The sequence below is a fragment of the Oculina patagonica genome, chromosome 5 (assembly GCF_052425735.1).
Source record: "Oculina patagonica isolate OP01 chromosome 5, crgOcupat, whole genome shotgun sequence".
NCBI classification, from domain to species: Eukaryota; Metazoa; Cnidaria; class Anthozoa; order Scleractinia; family Oculinidae; genus Oculina; species Oculina patagonica.
Genome location: NC_135762.1, coordinates 25,686,862 through 25,708,052, shown reverse-complemented (window position 1 = coordinate 25,708,052; position 21,191 = coordinate 25,686,862). Strand labels below are relative to the sequence as shown.

The window sequence follows — 21,191 nt, the reverse complement described above, 5'->3', positions numbered from 1 at the left end:
GCTTCCGTTCAATACAAAAAGTTGCTCACAACAAAATAAACTATTAGGGACCGGTCATTATTTATCGCCTGGGGGGGAGCGGAGGTTTTTTTGGGGGGGATCACTTGAATTATAGATCAACAGAAGGGGGGATCAGTGGTAACTGAGAGGCCAAAAGGGGGGATCACTGAAGATTTTGGAAGGATTCAGATGCAGGACCACTCAAATCTGTTTAGATAATGCTAGCTTAAGAGCATACAAAATAAACGTGCCTTTTCTGCTGGGAGATGATTGCATTTGCGGTCTCAATTTGTTCTAACACAACTTTAAACTGTCATACTGGGGAATGTGCACATTTCAATTTATATCGAGAACGTTTTGTGTTAACACGTCTATATTTATCCTTTAAAACGTGCTTAGCTTATATTCATCTTTGAACATGACAGGTGAATTCTAAATTGTGAACCATAACTCCTGGTAACTGAAACATTGTGAAATAGCATGTTTGTTTAACATGAAGCATTTGTCGCCTCTCCTGGGGTCGATCCGCGCTTTTGTTAACCTGTAGGAGCGGACTGAGGTTCCGTGTGCAGCGCAGTGATTCGTCTTTGTGTTTTTCTAAATAGGCGATCTCATCGCCCTCGAATGCAACTCTTTATTATGCCTAAAATGAACTTATTAAATTTCTCACTCTTTAGAAAATTGTTCTCTTTGTTTGACAGCTCCTCTATCTTATCAAGTTTAGCGCCAATCGCATTTACGATTGTTCAGGATTGTTCAAGCAGCTAGTTCCCGAACCCAGATTACTTGCGACGAAATGCAGACTCGTAAATCTGTTGGGAATCCTTTTAAAAAACTTCAATTCCGTGGAGTGTTGGTTTGGCAGAAGATATTTTTGCCAGGGTTCCATAACTGGTAACTGAATATGGGTGCAAAGACATCGGCGGGGGGGGGGGGGGGGATCACAAAAGTTATCAATAGTAATGAGGGGGGGATCACTTCATGGAATAACGTTTAAAGGGGGGATCACCTAAATTTCACCATGTTTATCCCAAAATCCTCCGCTCCCCAGTTCCCCCCCGAGGCGATAAATAATGACCGGTCCCTTAGTATCTTCATATTCCGTTTACCACCGGAAGATGTTGAGTAAGGGACCGGGAGTAAGCGAAGTCCCTCAAGCTATCTCAAGCTCATATTTTATTTTTCCCGTTTTGGTTTCGGACATCCTCGTTTACCGTATTTTCTGCCGTTAAGATTCAAGTTTTGCTTCTGAGTTTTTAGACTTTCCACCGGAATGTCGCTCAGCTTTTGTTATGCCGAGTCCTGGATTTCTATGTCTTCTATGCCTGCCATAGTTGAATTGAAGTTCAAAATGGCGGATCAGTGCCAACAAACCTGTACTGAGAACTATAAACAAGACCGTGGGCGCACTCTTCACCCGCTACGACTTGTTTCTAAGCTAGCCCGTTACGAAGAAGTGTCGGCATTAAAGGAGCTGCATTTACTCGAATAAGTGCCGCCCCCGGATAAGCGCCGTCCTCGAATAAGCGCCGCCTTTGGGACAAAAAAGTTAATAAGCGCCGCCCCCGAATAAGCGCCGCAGCCCGATGCGACGCTTATTCCAGGATTTCCGTATAACTAAAAATAGCACTACAAAGCAACTCTAACTGCCTTGGAAATTCATTTTCGTCAAAAGCGATGTTTCGCAGTTCAAAGTTATTATATTTTACCGCTCGCCCATTGTTTTTTTCTTCCCAATACGTTGTTCTGTTAACGTTGTGAAGGCCGTGAACTTTGTCGGGACAGCAAGCGCAAAAACTCTCTTCCGTAAGAGACGAATATTGACAATCAAAATATTCTTCTTTTAATTATTATAGAAGTTTCGTCTTGATTAGATTGTTTGTGGCGTCCAATTTTTAAAGAAGCGCTCTGCGCCGCACTAAAGGCACAAAAAATTTAATAAGTGCCGCGGTGCTTATTCTAGACTACGAGCAGTCCCTATTTTTTCGCAGAGTCCGTCGAGCTTGAAGCGAATTTTTTTTCGAAGAGTTCGTCGAGCTTATAAAAAAAAATTTCGCTTCAAGCTCGACGGACTCTGCGAAAAAATAGGGACTGCTCGTAGTCTATGCTTAATCGAGTAAATACGAAACGTCACGGAGAGTTCGCAGATTTTTGGTCGAAACTGTTTTGAAACTGTAGTGGTAGGCAAATCAAATATCGATTTTTTTTTTTGAAGAAGTGCGGAAACAACTTGAAAAGTTTTAATTTTTTAAGTTGCAATCCATTTCCATCCGAGCCATCCGTAGTTCAGTAAATGCTCTAATATAGCAATTTTTAATAACAAATGGAGTATTATTTTTAGGTTTCCTACGACACAAATATAAATTTTGGCTGTTCAAATGTCTGGTAAAATCCGTGACAAAAACAGCTCGGTATATACGAACCTAGCGCAAAAAGAAACGTTACTAGGTAAAAACTCAGGGCATTCAACTTGTCCGATTTGTCGTGTTTTGAATCGGGCAAGATTCAATTTCAGATCTAAAATTCCTTTCGGAAATTTTTGTGGAAATCTCGGAAATCGCAGCAGGCATTTAGGCAGAGGAGTCCTGGACGCCAGTCCCTAAATATAGGCCTTATACATCTGACTTCCGATTGCAAAAAATATGGCGCCTGCAACGACGGCGAATAGTTCGACTGTTATATCTACTGCGACAACAAGTAAGATCGCCTTCAAATCGTTGTTTTCTCTTGTCCGATATTACATCTTATGCTTTCTTATCTTTTTAGTTCTTTCGACTGTACTCACAACGGCCCAAAGCGAAAATACCGACGCCGACAACAGAGATTTTTATACCGGCCTCGGACTAGCGATTAGTTCGAGCGTCTTCATCGGTACTAGTTTTATCATCAAGAAGAAAGGCTTGCTTAAAGTAACAAGAAGCTCAGGAACGAGAGCAGGTATAGATCATTCAGTAAATAATACGCTTGATTAGTTTGTGGTGGTTTAACGATCATAAATGCTTGCGTTTTGCTGGATGGAAACAACATGAATTTTTAAAGCGCGTTATGCGAGATCATGCTTTCGATATTAACGGAAGAGAAACGATGTTTGGGAATTTTAATCGTGGCATCTATTATTTTCTTTGTGTTATCTAGGCCAAGGAGGGTATGCTTACTTGCGAGAATGGCTTTGGTGGTCTGGAATGATAACTAGTAAGTGAGCGAAAATATTTTATTGAACTGAAGTAAACCTTCATTCTTTTTTAGCACAGCGCGAATATCGCACTGAGGCAGATGTTTTGTTTTTTCCGTTTCCGAAGAAACAGAATTTAATAATCGTTTCAACTGTGTGCGTATGATCTGGTATTATGTGTGTCATTCACCCTATAGATTGAGTTCTGTGCAAAAAGTGATATGGACATGTATATTTATTTAATTTGAGATTTTTTTTTCATTCAGAAGTGTTAACTAGAATCAAAATCATCGCATTCTCTCCGATCCGGTATTAAAAGAACTTCTGCATTCACTTTGGACAATTTCCTTTTTAAGTACTCGCAATTACCACTTGATTCAGAGCCTTGTATTTGAAGTTCAATTTATTTTATGTTCATCTCTGGTGATTAAATTTTTTGTAGTATTATACTGATCTTTCATCATAAGCGTTTTAATACTTGGTGTTTGATGAGCTCTTAGCTAGCTCAGAATGGTTTATGCACTCAAGGGAAAATGAAATGTCAGGATGCGAATTTACAAGTGAAGCAAAATGGAATGACAAATGAGTTACTGTACTCATCAGATAAAAATATACCCAAAGCATACCATTTTTTTGACAGTCTGTACCCCCTTAATACCCTGTATCAAGGAGAATAACTAAAGTTAGAGAAATTAAATATTTATATGACTTCTGAAGACAGTCAAGGGTTACCCTCCAGAACATAATTTGACTTTTCTACCGCACCAAAAAAAAGCAGCAGAAAACTTATACCTCAAATCCTGGGAATATCTGAGTCCAGTATTTCGGCCAAAACACAACTAGGTACCAAATCAAATGATTTCCTTGCAACTAGCTTTGCAGGACGTTCTATGTATTCAGGTTTTGGTTTTCCTCTGAAAAGTCAGCCAAAAAATATCAAGTTGTAAAGCTGAATTGACGATCAACTTGAAATTTAAAGGCAAGTAACAGCAATGTATGCAAAACATTTGATCCAACACACATTTTGACTTTCGTAACATGGCACAACATCTCTCATGAAGCAAACAGTCATCATTTTACTTTTTTGTTAACCATTAACCCATGAATTGAACATATTATTCAATTACAATAACAAAGGCCATGAGCCATTCATTTTGAAGGCTCAAGATGGGACATCTCAGCCAAGAGAAATCTGTGCACTATTCAACAGCATCACACTTGACGATTAGGGAGCCAAATACGGGCACTAAATTCAAATTTATAGAGCTGAAATCTTACATACAGTAGGGGAGGAACTTTACCCTTGTTATAGCATGGCTTCGTGTTTCAGGTTAAAACAGATTAACCTAGCTTGAAAACAAAATAATATAGGGGAAACCTAAAAACTATTTTGACCTGCAACATAATCACTGCGATGCAAGGTAGTGTAATAAAACTTATTACGTTTTCTGCACTGTGTAAAACAGTGTGAAAAATCACAGTAAATATTCTAATAATAAGTTACTCCTGCCTCTGTTTTTATGAGTGGTGAAAAAAATTATTGTTAACAGATGCTGTTTTATTTTTAGTGATTGTTGGCGAGATTGCTAACTTTACTGCATATGCCTTTGCTCCTGCTATTCTTGTTACTCCATTGGGAGCTTTAAGCGTATTAGTAAGGTAGGTTCATGTAAAACGTGAATGGTGTCTAAGAAACACGAATGGACTTTTTAGTTGGCAGATATAAGGCCAGTTAGGATGACTTTTAGCATATGGGAATCATGGTGGCCTAGTGGTTAGTGCGCTGGACTTCGGATCATCAAGTGGTCTGGGTTCGAGCTCTGGACAGGGTCATTGTGTTGTGTTCTTTGCATGACTTTCATAGTGCCTCTCACCACCCAGGTGTATAAATGGGTACCAGCAAATTTAATTTTCGGGGTAACCCTGTCATGGACTAGCATCCCATCCAGGGGTGAGTGAAAACACTCCTAGTCACTTCATGGAGACCAGGATATGCCCTGGCCTGATGGGTTGCTAGGCTCAAATGCAGACTTTACCTTACCTTACCTTACCTGAGCAAGGGTAAACATATAACAGCATAAATATAGTGGGTTATTGTTTGTGACAAATTTCTACCAAGGGTAGTCTGTTTTGGAAATGTGACCCATCTGGGGGTGGGTGGGAAGGGGGATATCGAGACAAATAAGGGAAATGGAAACTGAAGGTCCATTAGATCAGTGTACCATTTCTAGAATGAGGTTATAATAAATTATAACATATTTTGATTTGCAGTGCTTTGCTAGCATCCTATTTTCTAAAGGAGAAACAAAATCTTCATGGTAAAATTGGCTGTTTGCTGTCAATCATTGGTTCGACTGTGCTGGTAATTCATGCACCCCAGGAAGAGGAAGTGAAGAGCATGGATGACTTAGAGCCAAAACTAACATCGCCAGGTAATTTTGTTGCAACTTACATAAGGTAAAGGGCCAGGTAAAACAAGCTCTGATTAAACAAGAGCTGTTAGAAATTGTTTTAGAATGATTAAAGAACCCCTTTTATATGAGCCTGGTTGCCTCACTCCTATTTCCTTTGCAAAAATTTTGATGTGTTCGTATGAGAAGGCAGGCCAACCCAGTTACCAAAATCTCAGTTGTAGAAACCAAATCTTTTGACAAAATAGCTTTGCTTTCATAACAGGGTGGACAAAATGACATTATTTGCCTCATATGTATTTCCACTTCAGAAGTACATGTATGTATATTAAGCTTTATTAGTAAAGTTACAAGAGTGGGCAATGCTATGATAGTCACGAATGATACAACTTAATGTGCCACCATTAATTTTGTTGTTTATTGAATTTCATCAAGGAAACCCAGAACATCTTGTGGTCCCATACATTTTTTTAGCTGTCAATTTTGAGGCCCTACTGTTTAAATGTGAGGTTCTAAAATGGTAGCTTGACTTTTAGAAAAATTAATAGCTTGGTGTATCTTAGACTCAGTAAATTGCCCATAATAATAAGGTGCCCATATTGAGAGTTAAAATAAATAGTCAAAGTGTTGTTTTAAGTTACAAGTGAACACTTACTGTCATACACGAGTTTATATCTATTGGTATATTTACTTTATTACTTTCTTATTTACAGGATTTATGGCCTATGGTTTCATTGTTATAATATTTGCACTTGTTCTGGTATTCTATTATGGACCACGATATGGCAAAACAAATATTCTGGTGTATATTGCAATCTGTTCTCTGATTGGTTCATTGTCCGTAATGGGATGCAAAGGTCTTGGTATAGTGATAAAGCAGACACTCCGTGGAGACAGTCAGTTGACTAATCCTGTAGCATGGGCATTGTTATTTGCGGTGTTAGCGTGCGTGATGACACAAATGAACTACCTGAACAAGGCTCTTGACATCTTTAATACATCGCTAGTAACCCCAATCTATTACGTCATGTTTACAACATTGACAATCATTGCTTCGGCAATTTTGTTCCGAGAGTGGGAAGTGATGAACTCTAAAGACACGATAGGTGCAATTTGTGGATTTCTGACCATAGTTTTCGGTGTGTTCCTCTTACATGCATTCAAGGATGTTCATTTCAGTTTAAAGGATGTTCTCAAGTTTTCCTCTCAATCTAACGGAGCGGCAAAGATGAGAAATCCTACAAAGAACGAGGAAACAGAGGCAATTCTTATGCATCATATCGGCAATGCTACCGATGATGAGGAAGAGGCAACTGTCACGGCATTTGCTAATAATGTCAATCATTTATAGCGTATCACTTCATATTTAATGCAATTTCAAATAATTTTATAAATTGTGTCCAAAGGGGACAGTTTGTCCATAATTGACGAACATGTATTTATACTGTGTTTTATTTACTTATAAAAATATTGGCACCTGATTGGTAAGTTGTAAATAGAAAATGAACAGTGCAATGTTCTCTAAATACAATCAATGATTTTTTCACAATAATTTTTTGCTACTCTGTAGGTCTATTCAAACTAAGTCAGCTGTATGTGTGTTGGAAATTGTCTGCAAATAGGCCATATTAGGGTATTGGACTGGAACTAGCTCAAAATGGAGGCTAAAGCGGGGGAATATCATTAAAAGAGTTTCATGTATATGCATTTGAAAAGATTATCCACATTAGCCTCCATTGTAAGCTAGTTCCAGTCCAATACCGAGAATACAAATATGAACTATTGGTGAAAGCATTTTCAATGACATTACAAGTGTAGTTCCATAAATTATCCTAACTCCCCACAGAAGAGATTTTTTCCCTAAGGAGAGGAGCGTGTGTGTTGGGGGGCGGGGGGGAGTCTCAAACCAAAAACCTTTTGTGAGAAGGGTATGGGCAGTTTCTGGAACAACACCTTGTTACTCAAGTGCCACTGGAAATTATGCTTATTGTAGAATAAGAGTTGTTTTGTTTACTTACTAGATATTTTGTAAGAAATTTAATGGTAATGATGATCTCCATGAGACATCCTTGCAGCCCATAAAAAACTCAAAACATCAGTTCCACCTTTGTTACTTAGGGCTGACTATTTAAATATAGTCTAAGTTTATTAGATCGGGTTTATGGCTGAACAGGCGTTTACACAGGGGTCTGTAATCTTAAGTAAAGGCAAAATTGTATTTAAGCTTATACAATGTGGATGAACTGCAGGTCCCATACTCCATGTACACCTACACATGGTGTAACAAGTGAATTTAGTTTAGACCAAAATTTTTTCCCTTGCATTACTTGTGCTTGTTTTTCTTTCTGGCTTATACAGCATAGCATTCTGAGAAAATGATCCTATTTTAACCTTTTTTTAAAAATATATATATATTGTACTGGGTTTCAAGGGGGGGGGGGGAGGGAGGGGGAAATTGGCAGTTGCCCACTTGAGTCTCAATTCTTTTGGGCAAGCACAAATTGTACCTTGCTGGTGCTTTTTGTAATGTCACTACCCCTGGTGGCAAACATTTTCAAACTAAGTTTCCATCCCTGTAGTTTCTCAAAACCAATAAGGAGAGGTTAAAGAATACTGGCATTGCAATATCAGATTTGTACATACCGATAGCCCAAAATTTTTCGATATATTTAAATTCAGCCTAAAACAATAGACCACAGGACGAGGCTCCGGGGACTAAACTATAGAGTTTGTAGGGTTTATTCCCCAGAGCCTCGTAGTGATGTCTATTGTGTTAGGCTGAATTTTAAAATATCGAAATTGGGCTATTATTATTATTCATGAACTCACTAGAAAATAAAAAGAGCGCAATGTTCTATTTGAAAACTATTGACTAAGGCCAAAGTGTCTTTCATCACTAGGTTGTTAAGCAACATGTCACATGTGCATCAGAATGCCATTGCGTTTTTAGGGTATATAAATTTTGTGAGTGCACACCGGATTTAAGAATTTCCAGGGTGGTAGTATTATTAAAACCATGTCTGACAGTCACTTTTTTAGTATGGCTGGCCATTTCAAGCCCAAGGAGTTCGTCCAGTTACAGCAGAATCCCGATTTCTTCAACCCTCAATTTCTCGAAACTCCCAATTTCTCAAAAAATTCAATTTTTCATTTCCCTTGGATAGTACTTCTCTGTTGTTTTACCCCAGATTTGCCCAAGCAATTTTTATTTCCCTGAAGGTTCAAGAAATCAGGATTCTACTGCATTTTCAATTATTGTATTAAAAAAACTCTTCAATTCAGCAGCCAGTCAAATTTTGTTCAGTCATTTAAAGGAGCTGCGTCACAGACAATTGAATCTTGAAAAAAATGGCAAATTTTTTCAAGTTTCTTGTTCATAATCCGTCTAATCTTCATCAATCAAAACCATCCTAATTTATTTTAATTTGGTTTTTTTATTACTCCGTTGGCGTTTTTCTATGTTAGAAAACTATTATTTTGAGGTTTCCTTCCAATTTGAGAGTAGAAAAATCACTTCAGATACCGTGACATAGCTCTTTTAAAATTATACAGAGGAATGGCACTCAGCAGATGACCAAGGCTCATGTTGGGTTCCCCTTTTTGGGTTGCATATTTTGCTTCAGTAGGTGTTTACTAATCCGTAAATTAATTCACAAATAACACCTATTGATGAAGCAGATTAATTTATGGGAAACATTTGGCACTTATTAGAATTGGCCACTTTGGCTACTGTTAGTATTCATAAGTCAGCAACTTTATTTAAATTGGGAACACATTTAAAATGTGTCTGAAAAATTGGCAAACCTTACCCCTAAAAGAATGTGTAATTAGGTTATTGTTATGATTTAGTTTTACAAGAGCACTGGAAATATCTTGGATAATAAAAAAAGGCTTGTCAAATCATTTTGAGTGATAAATGCCTGTTTCAAAATAAGAAACTGCAGTTTTAACTTTAACAAACTGACAGTTTCAAAACTAGCTTGGGGCTGGAACACTCCCCTATGAAAGGGGTAGGGATGCTCACCTCGCTAAGGGGTGTAAATTCTGGATTAAGGTGTCACTTAAGGTGCCTATGTGTCGGCCATCAGGCATGAAAAATGGTATCTTCTAGGGGTACACAAAAGCTTGGGCCAAGCCCAGATCATTCTCTTTTAAGGGTTAAATTCAAACTTTCCAGTGAGCATCCCCATCCATTTCATGCAGATCTACCCTGGTTCCTTTAATTCTTGGTATCAACTTTGTTTAACTTGACAAAAATAAGTTAAGTGTGATTTATACCTCGTGTGTGAAAAATAAGAGTGCGGAATAGTCACTCCCGTGTAGCTCAGGTGGCATTTTGTTGTTTCTCGCCATTTCCTCGTTGGAGGCCCCAGCGCCAAAACAGAGGCACTTGCACACAAAATCCTGCCAACAACATCAGTTAATATTTGACACAAAATGCTTAAAAAGTATGGTTCTGTTGTCTGAGACCGATCCATGGCATACACTGTAATGTTACATGATTTTTTGTACTTCTGAATGGCATTTACAAGGTTGCATTGTCAATGAAGCTGACAGAATTTCTTTTTTGAAAACCTCCTTGTCACTTATCAGAAAAAACATTTAGCAACAATACTGAATATTATCTAGTTGAGGAATTGTGTACAATCGATGAATTTATTATACAGTAACATTCTTCCAAGAAATGATGTGTTTCATGATGTCTTGCACAAGGCTTTTCACATAGTCAGCAAATTATGTTATTTTATTTACAAGCTTTACTTTATACAAATTCTTGTAGATTCAGGCTTTACATATATACCAGCTAGCTCCTGATGCCGACTCAACAACCAGCTCCCTCTTCAAGGGCAGTTTTGACACTTTCCATAGAGAAAACATGGACTTTCAAAAATGCAGGCAATTCCTCCTTCCTACGGTTTCTCCACGATCTAAATGTCATTTGGTAACTTAATTATAATGTACAGCAAATCAATTCAACGGTAATTTGATGTTTCTCTATCTAACAAAATTATTTCTTCTTAAACTTCTCCCTCCATATTCTGGCATCTGCATGGTTTTTGGGTGTGATGGCAGAAAAATCCAACATTTTGAGTTTAGGAAAAGTTGAAAGGATGTGCTGTCTGTATCCTGGTAAGCATTCAATGGGATTACCGTGAAGAGTTATACCGATGAGATCTGTAAGTTCAGCAAGTTTGTCAATTTCTGACAGTTTTCCAATGTTGTTTGAATGGAGGTATAAAATTTTTAGCTTTGGATACTGTAGCAGAACCTGAAGATACACAAGATTTTAATCAGTGGTTGTCATTCATTGAGAGAGAGAAAACACTTCTATTCCAGTCATATGTTTACCAATTACTTGTAAAGTATATCTACAACCCTGGGGAGGGGGTACTTTGTATAGTGGATTGTACACGAGGTTCAGCCTGAAAAGGGTACCTTTTTGAATTTTCAGGTTGTTGGCATATAAAACAGTAGGGACTTCACGAGTTGTGGTGTACAAAAGGGTAGGAAAAACTGCATTTAGTCATATTTTAAAAGGACCTTTTAAGATACCTTGAACAAAATTTAATAAGTATTTCCAGGGATTTTTCAAGAACAAATTATTAAGAAAAGAAATCCATCCCTTCTGTAGGTACCTGAAAGGGGTACTATTTTCTATCATATTTATACAAAAGGGCACCTTTTCTGTTGCCAAAAACAAGCAGTTCTTGTACCCAAAGAGTGAAATTTAATTACCTTGTCAATTGTAGAGAAGTCATTAAAAGACAAATCGAGCCATGCCAATTCTGTTGGATCCTCCAAAATATGTTCCAAGGTGGGAATTAATTGCTCAAGGTCAGAGATGGCATTGTTGTCGAAACGAACTGAATTTGTCTTGTACTTTCCAGATTCTTTATTTTTCTGTAATTTAAAGAAAAGAGAATTACACTGTAAGTTGATACAAGTACCTTGTAGAAATAAGAAAATCCTGTCATAGTGATTGTTGATGTTCTTGACTGGATGAGACGTGAAAAATAGTAAGGCCATCCCCCTTTTTTTTTTCGTTTATCGTCGTATGTGTTTTCTGATTTTGGGTCGGTCGGTCAGAATTAAAAAAAAAAAATTCAAAAAAAAAAAGTGGATAAGGAGTCTGGAACTAGGAGGCCCGGTACCTCAGCATAATGTCCGTGGAGCCTGGAAACAAGAAGACATGGTTACAAAGTCAACATGGCGGCAATGGAGGAAGGAAAAATCGACGTCGAACTCAAACAAGAACAGCGTAAAAAGGATGAAACATTATTTAAAATAATGTGTCATTGCCTTCTATACCTTCTGTATAAATTTTTTTTTTTTTTTTGAAAACGCGAAAATCTGGGTCGGTCGGACGACGCTAAACAGAGAAAAAAAAGGGGATGGCCTAAGGGGTCAAGAAAAGCTTGATCTAGGCCCAGATTGATCTCCTTTAGGGTTTTCATTTAAATTTTACCTGGACATACCTAAGGTGTACAAAAAATGTACCCTGGCTGGTAAACAAGAGGCCCTGTGCGCCATGGGGGTTCTTGTTTGGTTTGTCTGAATTAAAAAAAAATGCCTCATGTTGGTGTTTCATCATACTTTAGGTTGCTTGAATTTTAAGGAGAAAGGTAGTTTTTTTGTCGTGATTTCATTCTAGGTGTTGTCTTTTTCAAAATCAGGGGTTTCAATAACATTTCTAATTATGATGGTGGAATAGGCGACTGTGACCACAGAAGGGGCCATAAGGCCCCTTTTCCCTAGGGGGGTCGGGGGGGGGGCCCCCCCAAAAAAAAAAACCGGAAAAAACCATCTTTGATGGCTACCCAGGGTTACTTGCAGTATTCAATTCACCAGGACCCATTACTACATTTAGGTGCCCACAATGTGTTGGGGGCGGGGGAGGCAACCCTACAATTAATTAGCATGCCCTCCAGTGAGGGAGGAGGGGGTAGAAGTACTCTTCCAGAAGTACTAAATGAAACTGGAGATAGGCGCAAGCCTGGTAAATCACTCAGCTCGAATGCATTCTTCACCATTCTTCATATTCCCCACAAAATCGTCAAAGGTGGAGTGGAGAGTCCCCCAATCCCCCCCTGGCCCTACACCCCCCACCCCCGCTTTCCATCCTGAACTGCCATGCAAAAAACTTGCACGTTAACCCAAAGCTGGATATGTGCTGTATTTTAAATAATATACCTCGATTTTGTGAACACCCGGCCTTGGTTCTTCATCCATTGCATCTGTCAAAAGAAAGGTTTTATTGACACAATATAAACTTGTTCACGCGAGAGGACAGCAAAAGAATGCAGCAACAGACTGCCATCTGTAACACAACAAACCTTGACATCCCGCCAAAGATTTGAAGGAAAAATTCAGTGGTGAAGGCATCTCATTGAATGAATCGATTGCTGCTGAAGTTGGTTTGGTTTTGGACGACATCTTGTCTCGTTTGCACAAGTATACGTATGAGACGTTCCAAAAATACACGATCAAAAGTTCTTTTCGCGTTCCGCGAAGGCGCGAAGCCAGGCATTGAGCCGACGTTCGACGTTTTGTTGTCATGCCAACCAATGACTGCTCGTCGGGTCAGCGGATGACTTACACAAGAAACAAATATGGCGGGCGATAACAGAGGTTTGTAAAGAATATTTTTGTAGCTAAATCTTTCTGACTTTTATGTCTCTGCCTTTGTCCGTAAAATTACATAGGTATCCTAAATTCTTTGCTCTTTCTTTGACACCCTTAAAAGAGCTGTTTTTTCTGCTTTTTAATAGACTTAAAAGTAAAAATCTCTCTGAAGCTTGTTAACGTAAAAAAACATTTTTACTTTTTTGCAGGGAAGACACATGTGGAAGTATCCTTGAATATATATAACATGCAGTTTATAACCTTAATGCTTGCAATACATAAGCATCCCCCAAGATCAAACAGCTTATGTCAAAAGTGTACTGTAACTTCTGAGACACCAGGCCATTTCATTTTATATCCATCCTCCCTCCCCTCCCCCGTTGATTAGTCTAATTTTCCCCTGAGAAAAAACTATCAAAGTGCGGATATGTTGTCCTTCTCAGAAATAACCGGAAGTTTCCACTATTTTTAAAAAAAAGCCAACTCTCCCATATCCCTTCCAAAATATTTGAAAGATCAAAGAATGCCAATGGAGCTGCCATGCACTAAACAGAAATGACTTTCAAAGTTCCTTTCGAAGCCCCTTCAAGCTTGTTTAGTCCAGTTAAATGCTTCGAAAGGTGAACCATGCTTGGCATTTTATGCACCTATCAAGGGTTTGCCCCAGGATGGGGGGGGCAACCCCCAGGAAATTTGACATTTTTTGGAATCCAGAGTCGAATTCTCCACCCCTGGGCACCTAGTGAATGTTTTTTCTAGACTGTCCACAGCCCTCTATTTTTTCGTGTTTTTTCGATCGATGAGCACGCGGTGAGAACGGCGAGAGAATTGGACGCCAGCGCAAAACGGAAGAAGCAAGGGGGTGGGGGGCGGGGAGCGAAAAAAATAGAGGGGCTGTAGACATCTTTGGAAATATTGAATTTCCCGTTTCTCCAGAAATGGAAAATTCCCATTGGTTGAGAGGCGGCAAAAGTGTCATCGCCTTAACAACGGCCGATCATGATTACTTGCAGGCGGCATCTTGCGGTTTGCTCGAGTTGTCAATTGTTGACATGCTGTGATTTGTGATGAATCGATTATTGGAACGCTCGTTGGAGAAATTTCCAAACGTTTCGTCGTGCAAAGACGAGCAGAAAGAGGCTGTTCGCGACCTTTGTTCGAAGGACGTAGTTGGAATTTTACCGACTGGCTTCGGAAAAGCCTTATCTACCAGCTGTATGCTAAGGCGAAACAACTGCAAGAAGATGGGAATGTTTTTGTTCTTGTTGTTTCGCCGCTAAAAAGCATAGGCATAGCTTTTGCGGCATAACTTTTGGCGAATCACTTGGCCGGCATATCTTTTGCCTCGCCGAGGACGTGTGAGGCGAACGTGACATTCTTTTGAATCGCTCGTCACGATCAACTTGCCTTGTTGTAGGATCTACGCGCTAGAGATTTCTTTATAAATTCAACATTGCTTGCTGCAAGTCTAGCTTAGCTTTATATGCACAAGATGAACAACACAGTACTTGAACGAAATTCGTCTTCTTGCACTGCAATTCCCAAATCGACCAAGACGTCTGCCAAGTTTCGCCGTAAAACACCTTCGCGTTTTGGCTCGACAAATAAATTATCCGTAGAGATGTACGATGTCTTGCCGAAGTTCCCCAAGTGAATCGCGAATGAGCACCCGCGTATTCTGCAAAAATTGGAGGGACCATTGATTTCGGCTTTCTGCCTCTTTTTGCAGGTTTTTTTGGGATTTAAGAAGTCGTTTCAGACGACATCCTCAACACCGAAATAAAAACTCACGCGTTGTTGTCACCACACGTGTAGTTTTGTAAACTGTTGCTTAGTCAATTAAACAAGCACTTTACCACTCAAATTTAATTGGTCCAATTTAATTGAAAGGTCAAGAGGTGGAGTTGTAAATTACAAGGCGATGACAAGGGGAGGAGTCTAATACTTCCACTTTTATTCAAAGATGTCCACAGCCTCTCTATTTTTCTTTTGCTCGCTTTGCTCGCTTCCCGCCCCCCTCCCTCCGCGCGCTCGCGCTTCGCGCCCGCTTCCTTTTGCATTTTGCGTTGAAAAATCGAGAGGCTGTGGACAGTCTATGTTTTTTCTAACCCAGCAGACCATTTTAGATGTCAAAATCCCTACCCTAGGAAGCTTCACGTCAAATTCCCGTGGGTTGCCCCCCCCCCCCATCCTGGGTCAAACCATTAATAGATTTGTAATTAAGCTGAACTTTTTTGCTTTGTTGTGGCCCCGTGAGTTTAAAAACTTTGCCGACAACTCTGATTTGGACTCTGAACTCTGAACATGCGCGCGAGTCACACCACCCTGTGACGTCATCTGTGCGTCTGTGCTCTAATAGATGACAGGCATCAACTAATCACAATGCATGCCCGATAGCTCGGTTATTGTATAAAATGGAATAGACCACCTCACCAAACTCCCACATCTGCCAACTCTCATGCCTAAGCCTGCAGGTCAAAACTTCGATCTCATATCCATGGAGCCGACTGATTTCTTACACCTAGTTGTCTGAAGAATTTGAGCTATTACAACTCTAACTAGTGCACTTTCAAAGAATATGCAAACTCAAAACAATGCAACAAAAGAAAAGTTTGTGTAAGCCTTAAATGACAGCACTTCCCTCAAATTCTCTGATTTAAGAAGGAAATAGTTTCCGCGATGAGGTTGTGTTTGGTGAAACACATCCTGGTGCTGGGACCTAGAAATGTTTGGAGAATCTTTGGAAATGTTGGGAATGTCCTTAGAAATCACCGGTCAGACTACTTTGCAGCTTCAGATCTGGTCAGTCATCTAGGGTTGACTGTAAGTTCCAGGAAGAGGAGGGGGGAGTTTGTAAAATTATATATTAGTTACCCAAATCATAAGCAACATTGTTGTTCTTAACCTTTTTCTCTAGCTGTCATCATTACCACTTCAGATCTTGCTATTTCTGAACATTTGGTATGCCATTGTATTTTGTGTTGCAGAGCTCCTGCTCTATGTCTACAAAGGTATGGTAAATGTGATATAATGCACTTGATGCTTGAAGCGCAACCACCCCCCCCCCTCTTCAATCTGGGGGACATGGGGCATGGGTAGGAATTTGAGGGGGGTTTGACTCTTTGTCTTGCCATATGAGGTGGGAATTAGCACATTTTAATATGTTGCTTGCCAAAGGGGGTAGCAATAAGGACTGACCTAACCCAATAAGAAAGAAATTGAAAGAGCTTGGGGGTGTAAATCAAAAAAAGAAAAAAAAAAAAAAAAAGACGGAGGAGGGGACTCCCAAGAAACTGAGTGGTGTCCTCACTTAGGGGTGTAAATAACTAAGTTTGGTCTCACTTTAAGTGTTCAGGTAAAAATGCCAATATTTACAGCCATCAAGGTCTCATTTAGGGTTCCATGTTAAGAAATTATTATAAAAATGTTGTCATACTGTGTCGGCACTTTACTCTCACAGTGCCTCTCTCCACCAAGGAGTACAAAAAGGAGTACAAAAAAGTAACCTGTTCAAAACAAATAGCTGGGTTATACAATAAACAGCATGCAATGGATGTAGAAGCTATAACGTTTCACAAGGGGGGCTTAAATAATATAAAAAAAAAAAAAAAAAAAATATAAAAAATATAAAAAATATCTATTTTTTATTTTATTTTTTATATTTATTAACATAAAAAAACAATATTTTTTTTTTTAGGAGAGAAAAAAAACAAAACCCCCGCTTTTTTTTTTTTTTTCCCCCCCCTTTTTTTTTTTTTTTTAAAAAATATTATATTTTTTTTTTTTTTATTATAATTTTTTTTTTTTATTTTTTTTTTTTTTTTTTTTTTTTTAAAAAATATTTTTTTTTTTTTTTTGGCAAAAAAAAAAAAAAAAAAAAAAAAAAATAAATAAAAATAAGAAATCACGATGTGGCCCAAGAAGAGCTGTGAAATTACTGTTATAAAAATACTATGATAGAGTTATGTGTAAAAAATATTTTATCTCTCCACAGGTACAATTCTGCCATATCCTGACATGGCAAGAACACTGACAATTGAGATTGTCATCATCTTTCTTCTGGCTTTTATTGAAGGTGTTAGAATCTTTCTTGGTGAGTGAAATCTATTATTTATCAAACTGCGTAAATCATAATATGTTACTGGTCTAATTAAGATTCAGTTTTAATTTTTTAAGGGATGAATTCATCACTTAATGTCATCAAGCAAGTGGTCTGGATCAATTAGTCTGTGGTCTGTTTTTAGTTGTGTGCGATCAACTGAACACTAGAACTGAATAGGACTGGGAAATAACTACAGGATTAAATGTTCCCGAACAGAAATCAAGTTTAACTCAACAAGAAATCGCTCATAGAACACAAGGCAAAATACTCCCAAGCAGATAGAAAGGACTTATACAAAGTATAAACAAAAGAGATTAATTATATTTGAAGAGTTCTATACAGGACACCGTTTGACCTTGCCTGTCCTCACGAGAAGTATTGTATATTGTATATAGGATGTCACACTACAAGATAACACAACTTTTGTTGTTGAACAATCATTTAACACATCAGTTGTTAACTACTTTTATTAATTTCTGTTAATTTATTGACAAATTTCCTTAAAAAAATTTTAAGACCACCTTGTGAAATGTCTTCACTTCTGAAATGTCTTAACCCAGGGTCATTTGTTTTTAACAGGTTACAAAGGAAACCTGGCAGAACGAACAATGTCACTTGTATTTTCTGTGGTGCTTGGTATCCCTGTTCTGTTTGTTGAGTTGTTCATCCTACTGTGGCAGACATACATGTAAGTAGAAGATATAGATCACAAGTTTAGACTTTTGAAAAAAAATTTCAACAATCACAATCCCTTTCATATGGGAGTAACCCCTCACGTTGCATTTTGCGTGAAAAGTTATTTATGTGGCCAGTGGTTGGTACCACCCTTTTTAAAGCAGAACTTCTAGTTTAAGGTCATTGCCCCAAAATAGAACTGCTCATAGATTTTCAACCAAACTTTGCCTACTAGTTGATTACCTTAAGGGGACTTAAATTTTTTAAAAAAAGTGGGGTCCCCATATTTGTTTTTGAGCAGGAAGACCTTGTATAACCACATAATTCGTTAATAATCCCCTTGCAGGCACTGGCGAAGTACACATTTCCAGAAATAATTTTTTTTAAACATAGGAATTGATCTGTTTTTGTTTAAAAAAAAAGAACTTGATCGCTTCACCCAAAATTTGAGAAAAAATTGATAGGTCACCATACTCGTTTGATAAAAAAAAACGATTTATTTTTCTCACGGACTAAGCCGCATAGAAAAAAAACTGCCATTTTGTTTATGTTGGTGCGCTGATTACGCGTAAAAGTCTGCGCAGTGAGGATGCGCAATGCAATACAGGGTAATGACTCTAACTGGCAGTTGAATTTAAGTGTTTTTTTTTTCGGTTTTGTTTCATTTAGTTTGAGGATTGAAGTGATACTGGTTGGTATTGGCTTAGTATTCCTTGGTCTTGAGATCATTTTCAGCATTGCCGCCATTGTTACTTTTCAGAGGTAAGAACAAAACACCAAACTCTTGCTTTCAGTTTTTCTCTTTGAATCACGCTCCCACATAAAATGGTTTATTAGTGATAAATGACTGTGCCAAGCAAATAGCGACGTCCCAAGCTTGAAAGAAAGTGTTTCATCACTTTTCCAAACACGGAGAAGAGAGTTAAAAATATACGATGCGCAGCAGAGTATTTTTGACGAACTTCGAGGTGTAGGGAAATGCAATGAAACACTCTCAAGCGTTTGATATATCTTCTCAAAAGTTAGCGAAACTTAGGAAAAAAACGGAGAAATAAAATTGTAAAATTCTATGCTAACAAGAAAAAAGATCGCATTTCCAAATTACCGTCAAAGTATTTCTAAAACAACTAATATGATATATTAAATTTCTTTGTTTGTTTAAAAAAGGGCTATAATATATACAAATAAAAACCGAACGTTTTCGACTAAAAAGTCATCATCTTTACATTAAAAAAAAATAGTTGCTAAAATTTTATTTGTTTCTGCTTTTCCTTCCCCCCCCCCCCCCCAAAAAAAAAAAAAAAAACCCCCCCCCCTTTTTTTTTTTTCCCGCCGCCCCCCCCCACAAAACGGGGCGAGGGAAACGAAACAATTTATTGGGATCCCGTGGATATTTAAAATTAAATGCAATATTTTTCATTTATAGAAAAAACTTGGGTCTTGTTTTCGAGTAAAGCTGCCGCTATTTTTTATTTTTCAGACAAACTATGCTGAGGTGATAGTTTATTGCACTATCCGTCAACTGGTTCGACATCAAGAGAACTTTTACTGCGAACGTTATCTAAAGTTGCATTTCTGTCTTTTTGAGTCGCGCGGATCATTAACTTGGAAACAGAAAACGTCTAAAACGCAGGACAAAAAGAAAAGGCTTCAAAGTGAAACTTCCTTTCCAAAAAAATTTCCAACAAAGTTCAAATAAAACAAAATTGTTTCCAGTGCGTGCGCGCTCGTTCGAACGCAAAAACTCGTCATCACAATTATGACGCATTAGCGTTTTACTATTTTGTTAAACAAGTCTGTTTTATAGGAAATTCAGAGAATTTAGAACGACAGTATTTGCTTTCGGTGTTAAAGGTAATCCACGGCGAGACTGTTCAGACGGATTGTATTGTGAGCAAAATGTCAAGCTTTCTTCCGTCTATCGATAGCGTGGGTAAAAGTTCTCTTGTTGCTGCTAAGCGGATTTATTCAGCGTTGGATTATCTCGAAGGAGCTGCGAACAATGGTTGCTCGGGAAAAAAGAGACCCGGACGCAAGAAGAGCAGGAAGCTAAATCCGCCGACGGATCAAAGTCCTCACCAGAAAGCCGAAAGAACGAAAGAATATTCCCAGAAACTGAAATCGCGAAGGGAAAGAGCCAAACTTGCACGAGAGGAGAGTTCCGCTGAGCGTAAAAATCAAGAGGAACTCAGAAAGAAAGGGCTTAGCGAAAAGAGGAGATTGAACGAATTGTTTTCAGTTTACGCCGCACAACAAGGCCCTTCGTACAGGGACAGCGCTAAAGTCGTCAAACCGAAATTCCCAGTTTTGTTGAAAACTACAAAGAGTAGCGCGATTTCGCGAGAGAAAATTCCTTATACAATTAGTCCCCTCCCGAATTTATCTTCTTTCAATAGACTGGACAAAGAATCTCATGAGTAACAAAGAGTACGCGTTTAGGAAAATTATCTAATAACTTTTAAGGACTGCGAGTTACTTGTGTTTGTAGCATTTAGGGGCGCGTTTGGAATTTACTTTGTTGACGTACACAGACAGACGTTGTCACGTAAAAGATTAAGTCCCTTGTAAATTTACATTTTATAACTTAAGCTTGTAATATTCTATTAATAATGTTCGTGTAAAATGTTATTTTATGCATGACCTCAAATGGTAACTTATGAAAGTTTTCAAAACGTTTGTAAATACGCCATTAAACATGTACGTATCCACATGAGCCTCTTTGCACCTCGTTTTTTGCTGGGTTTAAGGCTGGTTTTTACTAGACATAAGCCGGAGCACAAAGAATATATGTCACGGGGATTTCGCAGATTTTTGTTCTTAACTGTTCTGAATTTAGTGGTAGGCAACTAAACCCATCAAAAAACATTATCTTTAAACATCTAAAGTAGGATATAACCTTAATTTTTGGATAGAAATCAATCTGCAGCAAATATAGATTCTTTTGATGACGCGCAGAATCAACTTGAAAACGTTAGGTTATCTTTTTCAAGATGCAATCCGCAGGATCCGTTTTCATCCGAGCTCTCCGCAGCCAATTAAAAGTTTCAGTGCTCAAATATAGCAATTTTTAATAAACCTTATTTTTAAGTTTCCTACGACACAAATATAAATTTTGGCTGTTCAAAAATCTGGTATAAATCCGTGACATAGTCCCTTTAACCATAGGCGAATAAGAAGAACGAACACACATTCTTATGCTGACTTCGTT

At 38.3% G+C, this 21,191-nt stretch overlaps 4 protein-coding genes across 4 annotated transcripts; 3 read left to right on the top strand and 1 right to left on the bottom strand.

Annotated features, from left to right (window-relative positions):
* The first annotated feature begins 2,633 nt into the window (after positions 1–2,633).
* On the top strand, positions 2,634–9,483 carry LOC144653502 (magnesium transporter NIPA2-like). The gene is made up of 6 exons (XM_078513494.1): positions 2,634–2,697; positions 2,767–2,937; positions 3,136–3,192; positions 4,741–4,831; positions 5,444–5,604; positions 6,297–9,483. The coding sequence occupies exons 1-6, from the start codon at positions 2,643–2,645 to the stop codon at positions 6,932–6,934; spliced, it is 1,173 nt and encodes a 390-aa protein (XP_078369620.1). The 5' UTR covers positions 2,634–2,642; the 3' UTR covers positions 6,935–9,483.
* Positions 9,484–10,050: 567 nt separating this feature from the next.
* LOC144653503 (leucine-rich repeat-containing protein 51-like) lies at positions 10,051–13,129 on the bottom strand. Its single transcript, XM_078513495.1, has 4 exons — positions 12,918–13,129; positions 12,775–12,818; positions 11,320–11,484; positions 10,051–10,852 (listed from the first exon to the last, which is right to left on the bottom strand). The coding sequence occupies exons 1-4, from the start codon at positions 13,015–13,017 to the stop codon at positions 10,592–10,594; spliced, it is 570 nt and encodes a 189-aa protein (XP_078369621.1). The 5' UTR covers positions 13,018–13,129; the 3' UTR covers positions 10,051–10,591.
* Positions 13,130–13,159: 30 nt separating this feature from the next.
* Positions 13,160–19,603, top strand: LOC144653506 (transmembrane protein 216-like). The gene is made up of 7 exons (XM_078513497.1): positions 13,160–13,212; positions 13,416–13,432; positions 16,124–16,217; positions 17,201–17,299; positions 17,888–17,996; positions 18,653–18,745; positions 19,464–19,603. Exons 1-7 carry the CDS (start codon positions 13,194–13,196, stop codon positions 19,480–19,482), a joined length of 450 nt encoding a protein of 149 aa, XP_078369623.1. The 5' UTR covers positions 13,160–13,193; the 3' UTR covers positions 19,483–19,603.
* Positions 19,604–19,882: 279 nt separating this feature from the next.
* On the top strand, positions 19,883–20,684 carry LOC144653505 (uncharacterized). Its single transcript, XM_078513496.1, has one exon. It carries the CDS (start codon positions 19,883–19,885, stop codon positions 20,402–20,404), a length of 522 nt encoding a protein of 173 aa, XP_078369622.1. The 3' UTR covers positions 20,405–20,684.
* The last annotated feature ends 507 nt before the right edge of the window (positions 20,685–21,191 follow it).

Bases quoted from the DNA above. Each gene is read 5' to 3' on its own strand.
- LOC144653502 (XM_078513494.1), top strand. From the start codon at position 2,643: ATGGCGCCTGCAACGACGGCGAATAGTTCGACTGTTATATCTACTGCG. The intron at 3,193-4,740 runs GTAAGTGAGCGA...TTTTATTTTTAG, and splicing joins GTGGTCTGGAATGATAACTA to TGATTGTTGGCGAGATTGCT. The intron at 5,605-6,296 runs GTAATTTTGTTG...TCTTATTTACAG, and splicing joins GCCAAAACTAACATCGCCAG to GATTTATGGCCTATGGTTTC.
- LOC144653503 (XM_078513495.1), bottom strand. From the start codon at position 13,017: ATGTCGTCCAAAACCAAACCAACTTCAGCAGCAATCGATTCATTCAAT. The intron at 12,819-12,917 runs GTTTGTTGTGTT...TTCTTTTGACAG, and splicing joins ATCTTTGGCGGGATGTCAAG to ATGCAATGGATGAAGAACCA. The intron at 11,485-12,774 runs GTATATTATTTA...TTTAAATTACAG, and splicing joins CGGGTGTTCACAAAATCGAG to AAAAATAAAGAATCTGGAAA.
- LOC144653505 (XM_078513496.1), top strand. From the start codon at position 19,883: ATGTCAAGCTTTCTTCCGTCTATCGATAGCGTGGGTAAAAGTTCTCTT.
- LOC144653506 (XM_078513497.1), top strand. The intron at 16,218-17,200 runs GTATGGTAAATG...ATCTCTCCACAG, and splicing joins CCTGCTCTATGTCTACAAAG to GTACAATTCTGCCATATCCT. The intron at 17,300-17,887 runs GTGAGTGAAATC...TGTTTTTAACAG, and splicing joins AGGTGTTAGAATCTTTCTTG to GTTACAAAGGAAACCTGGCA.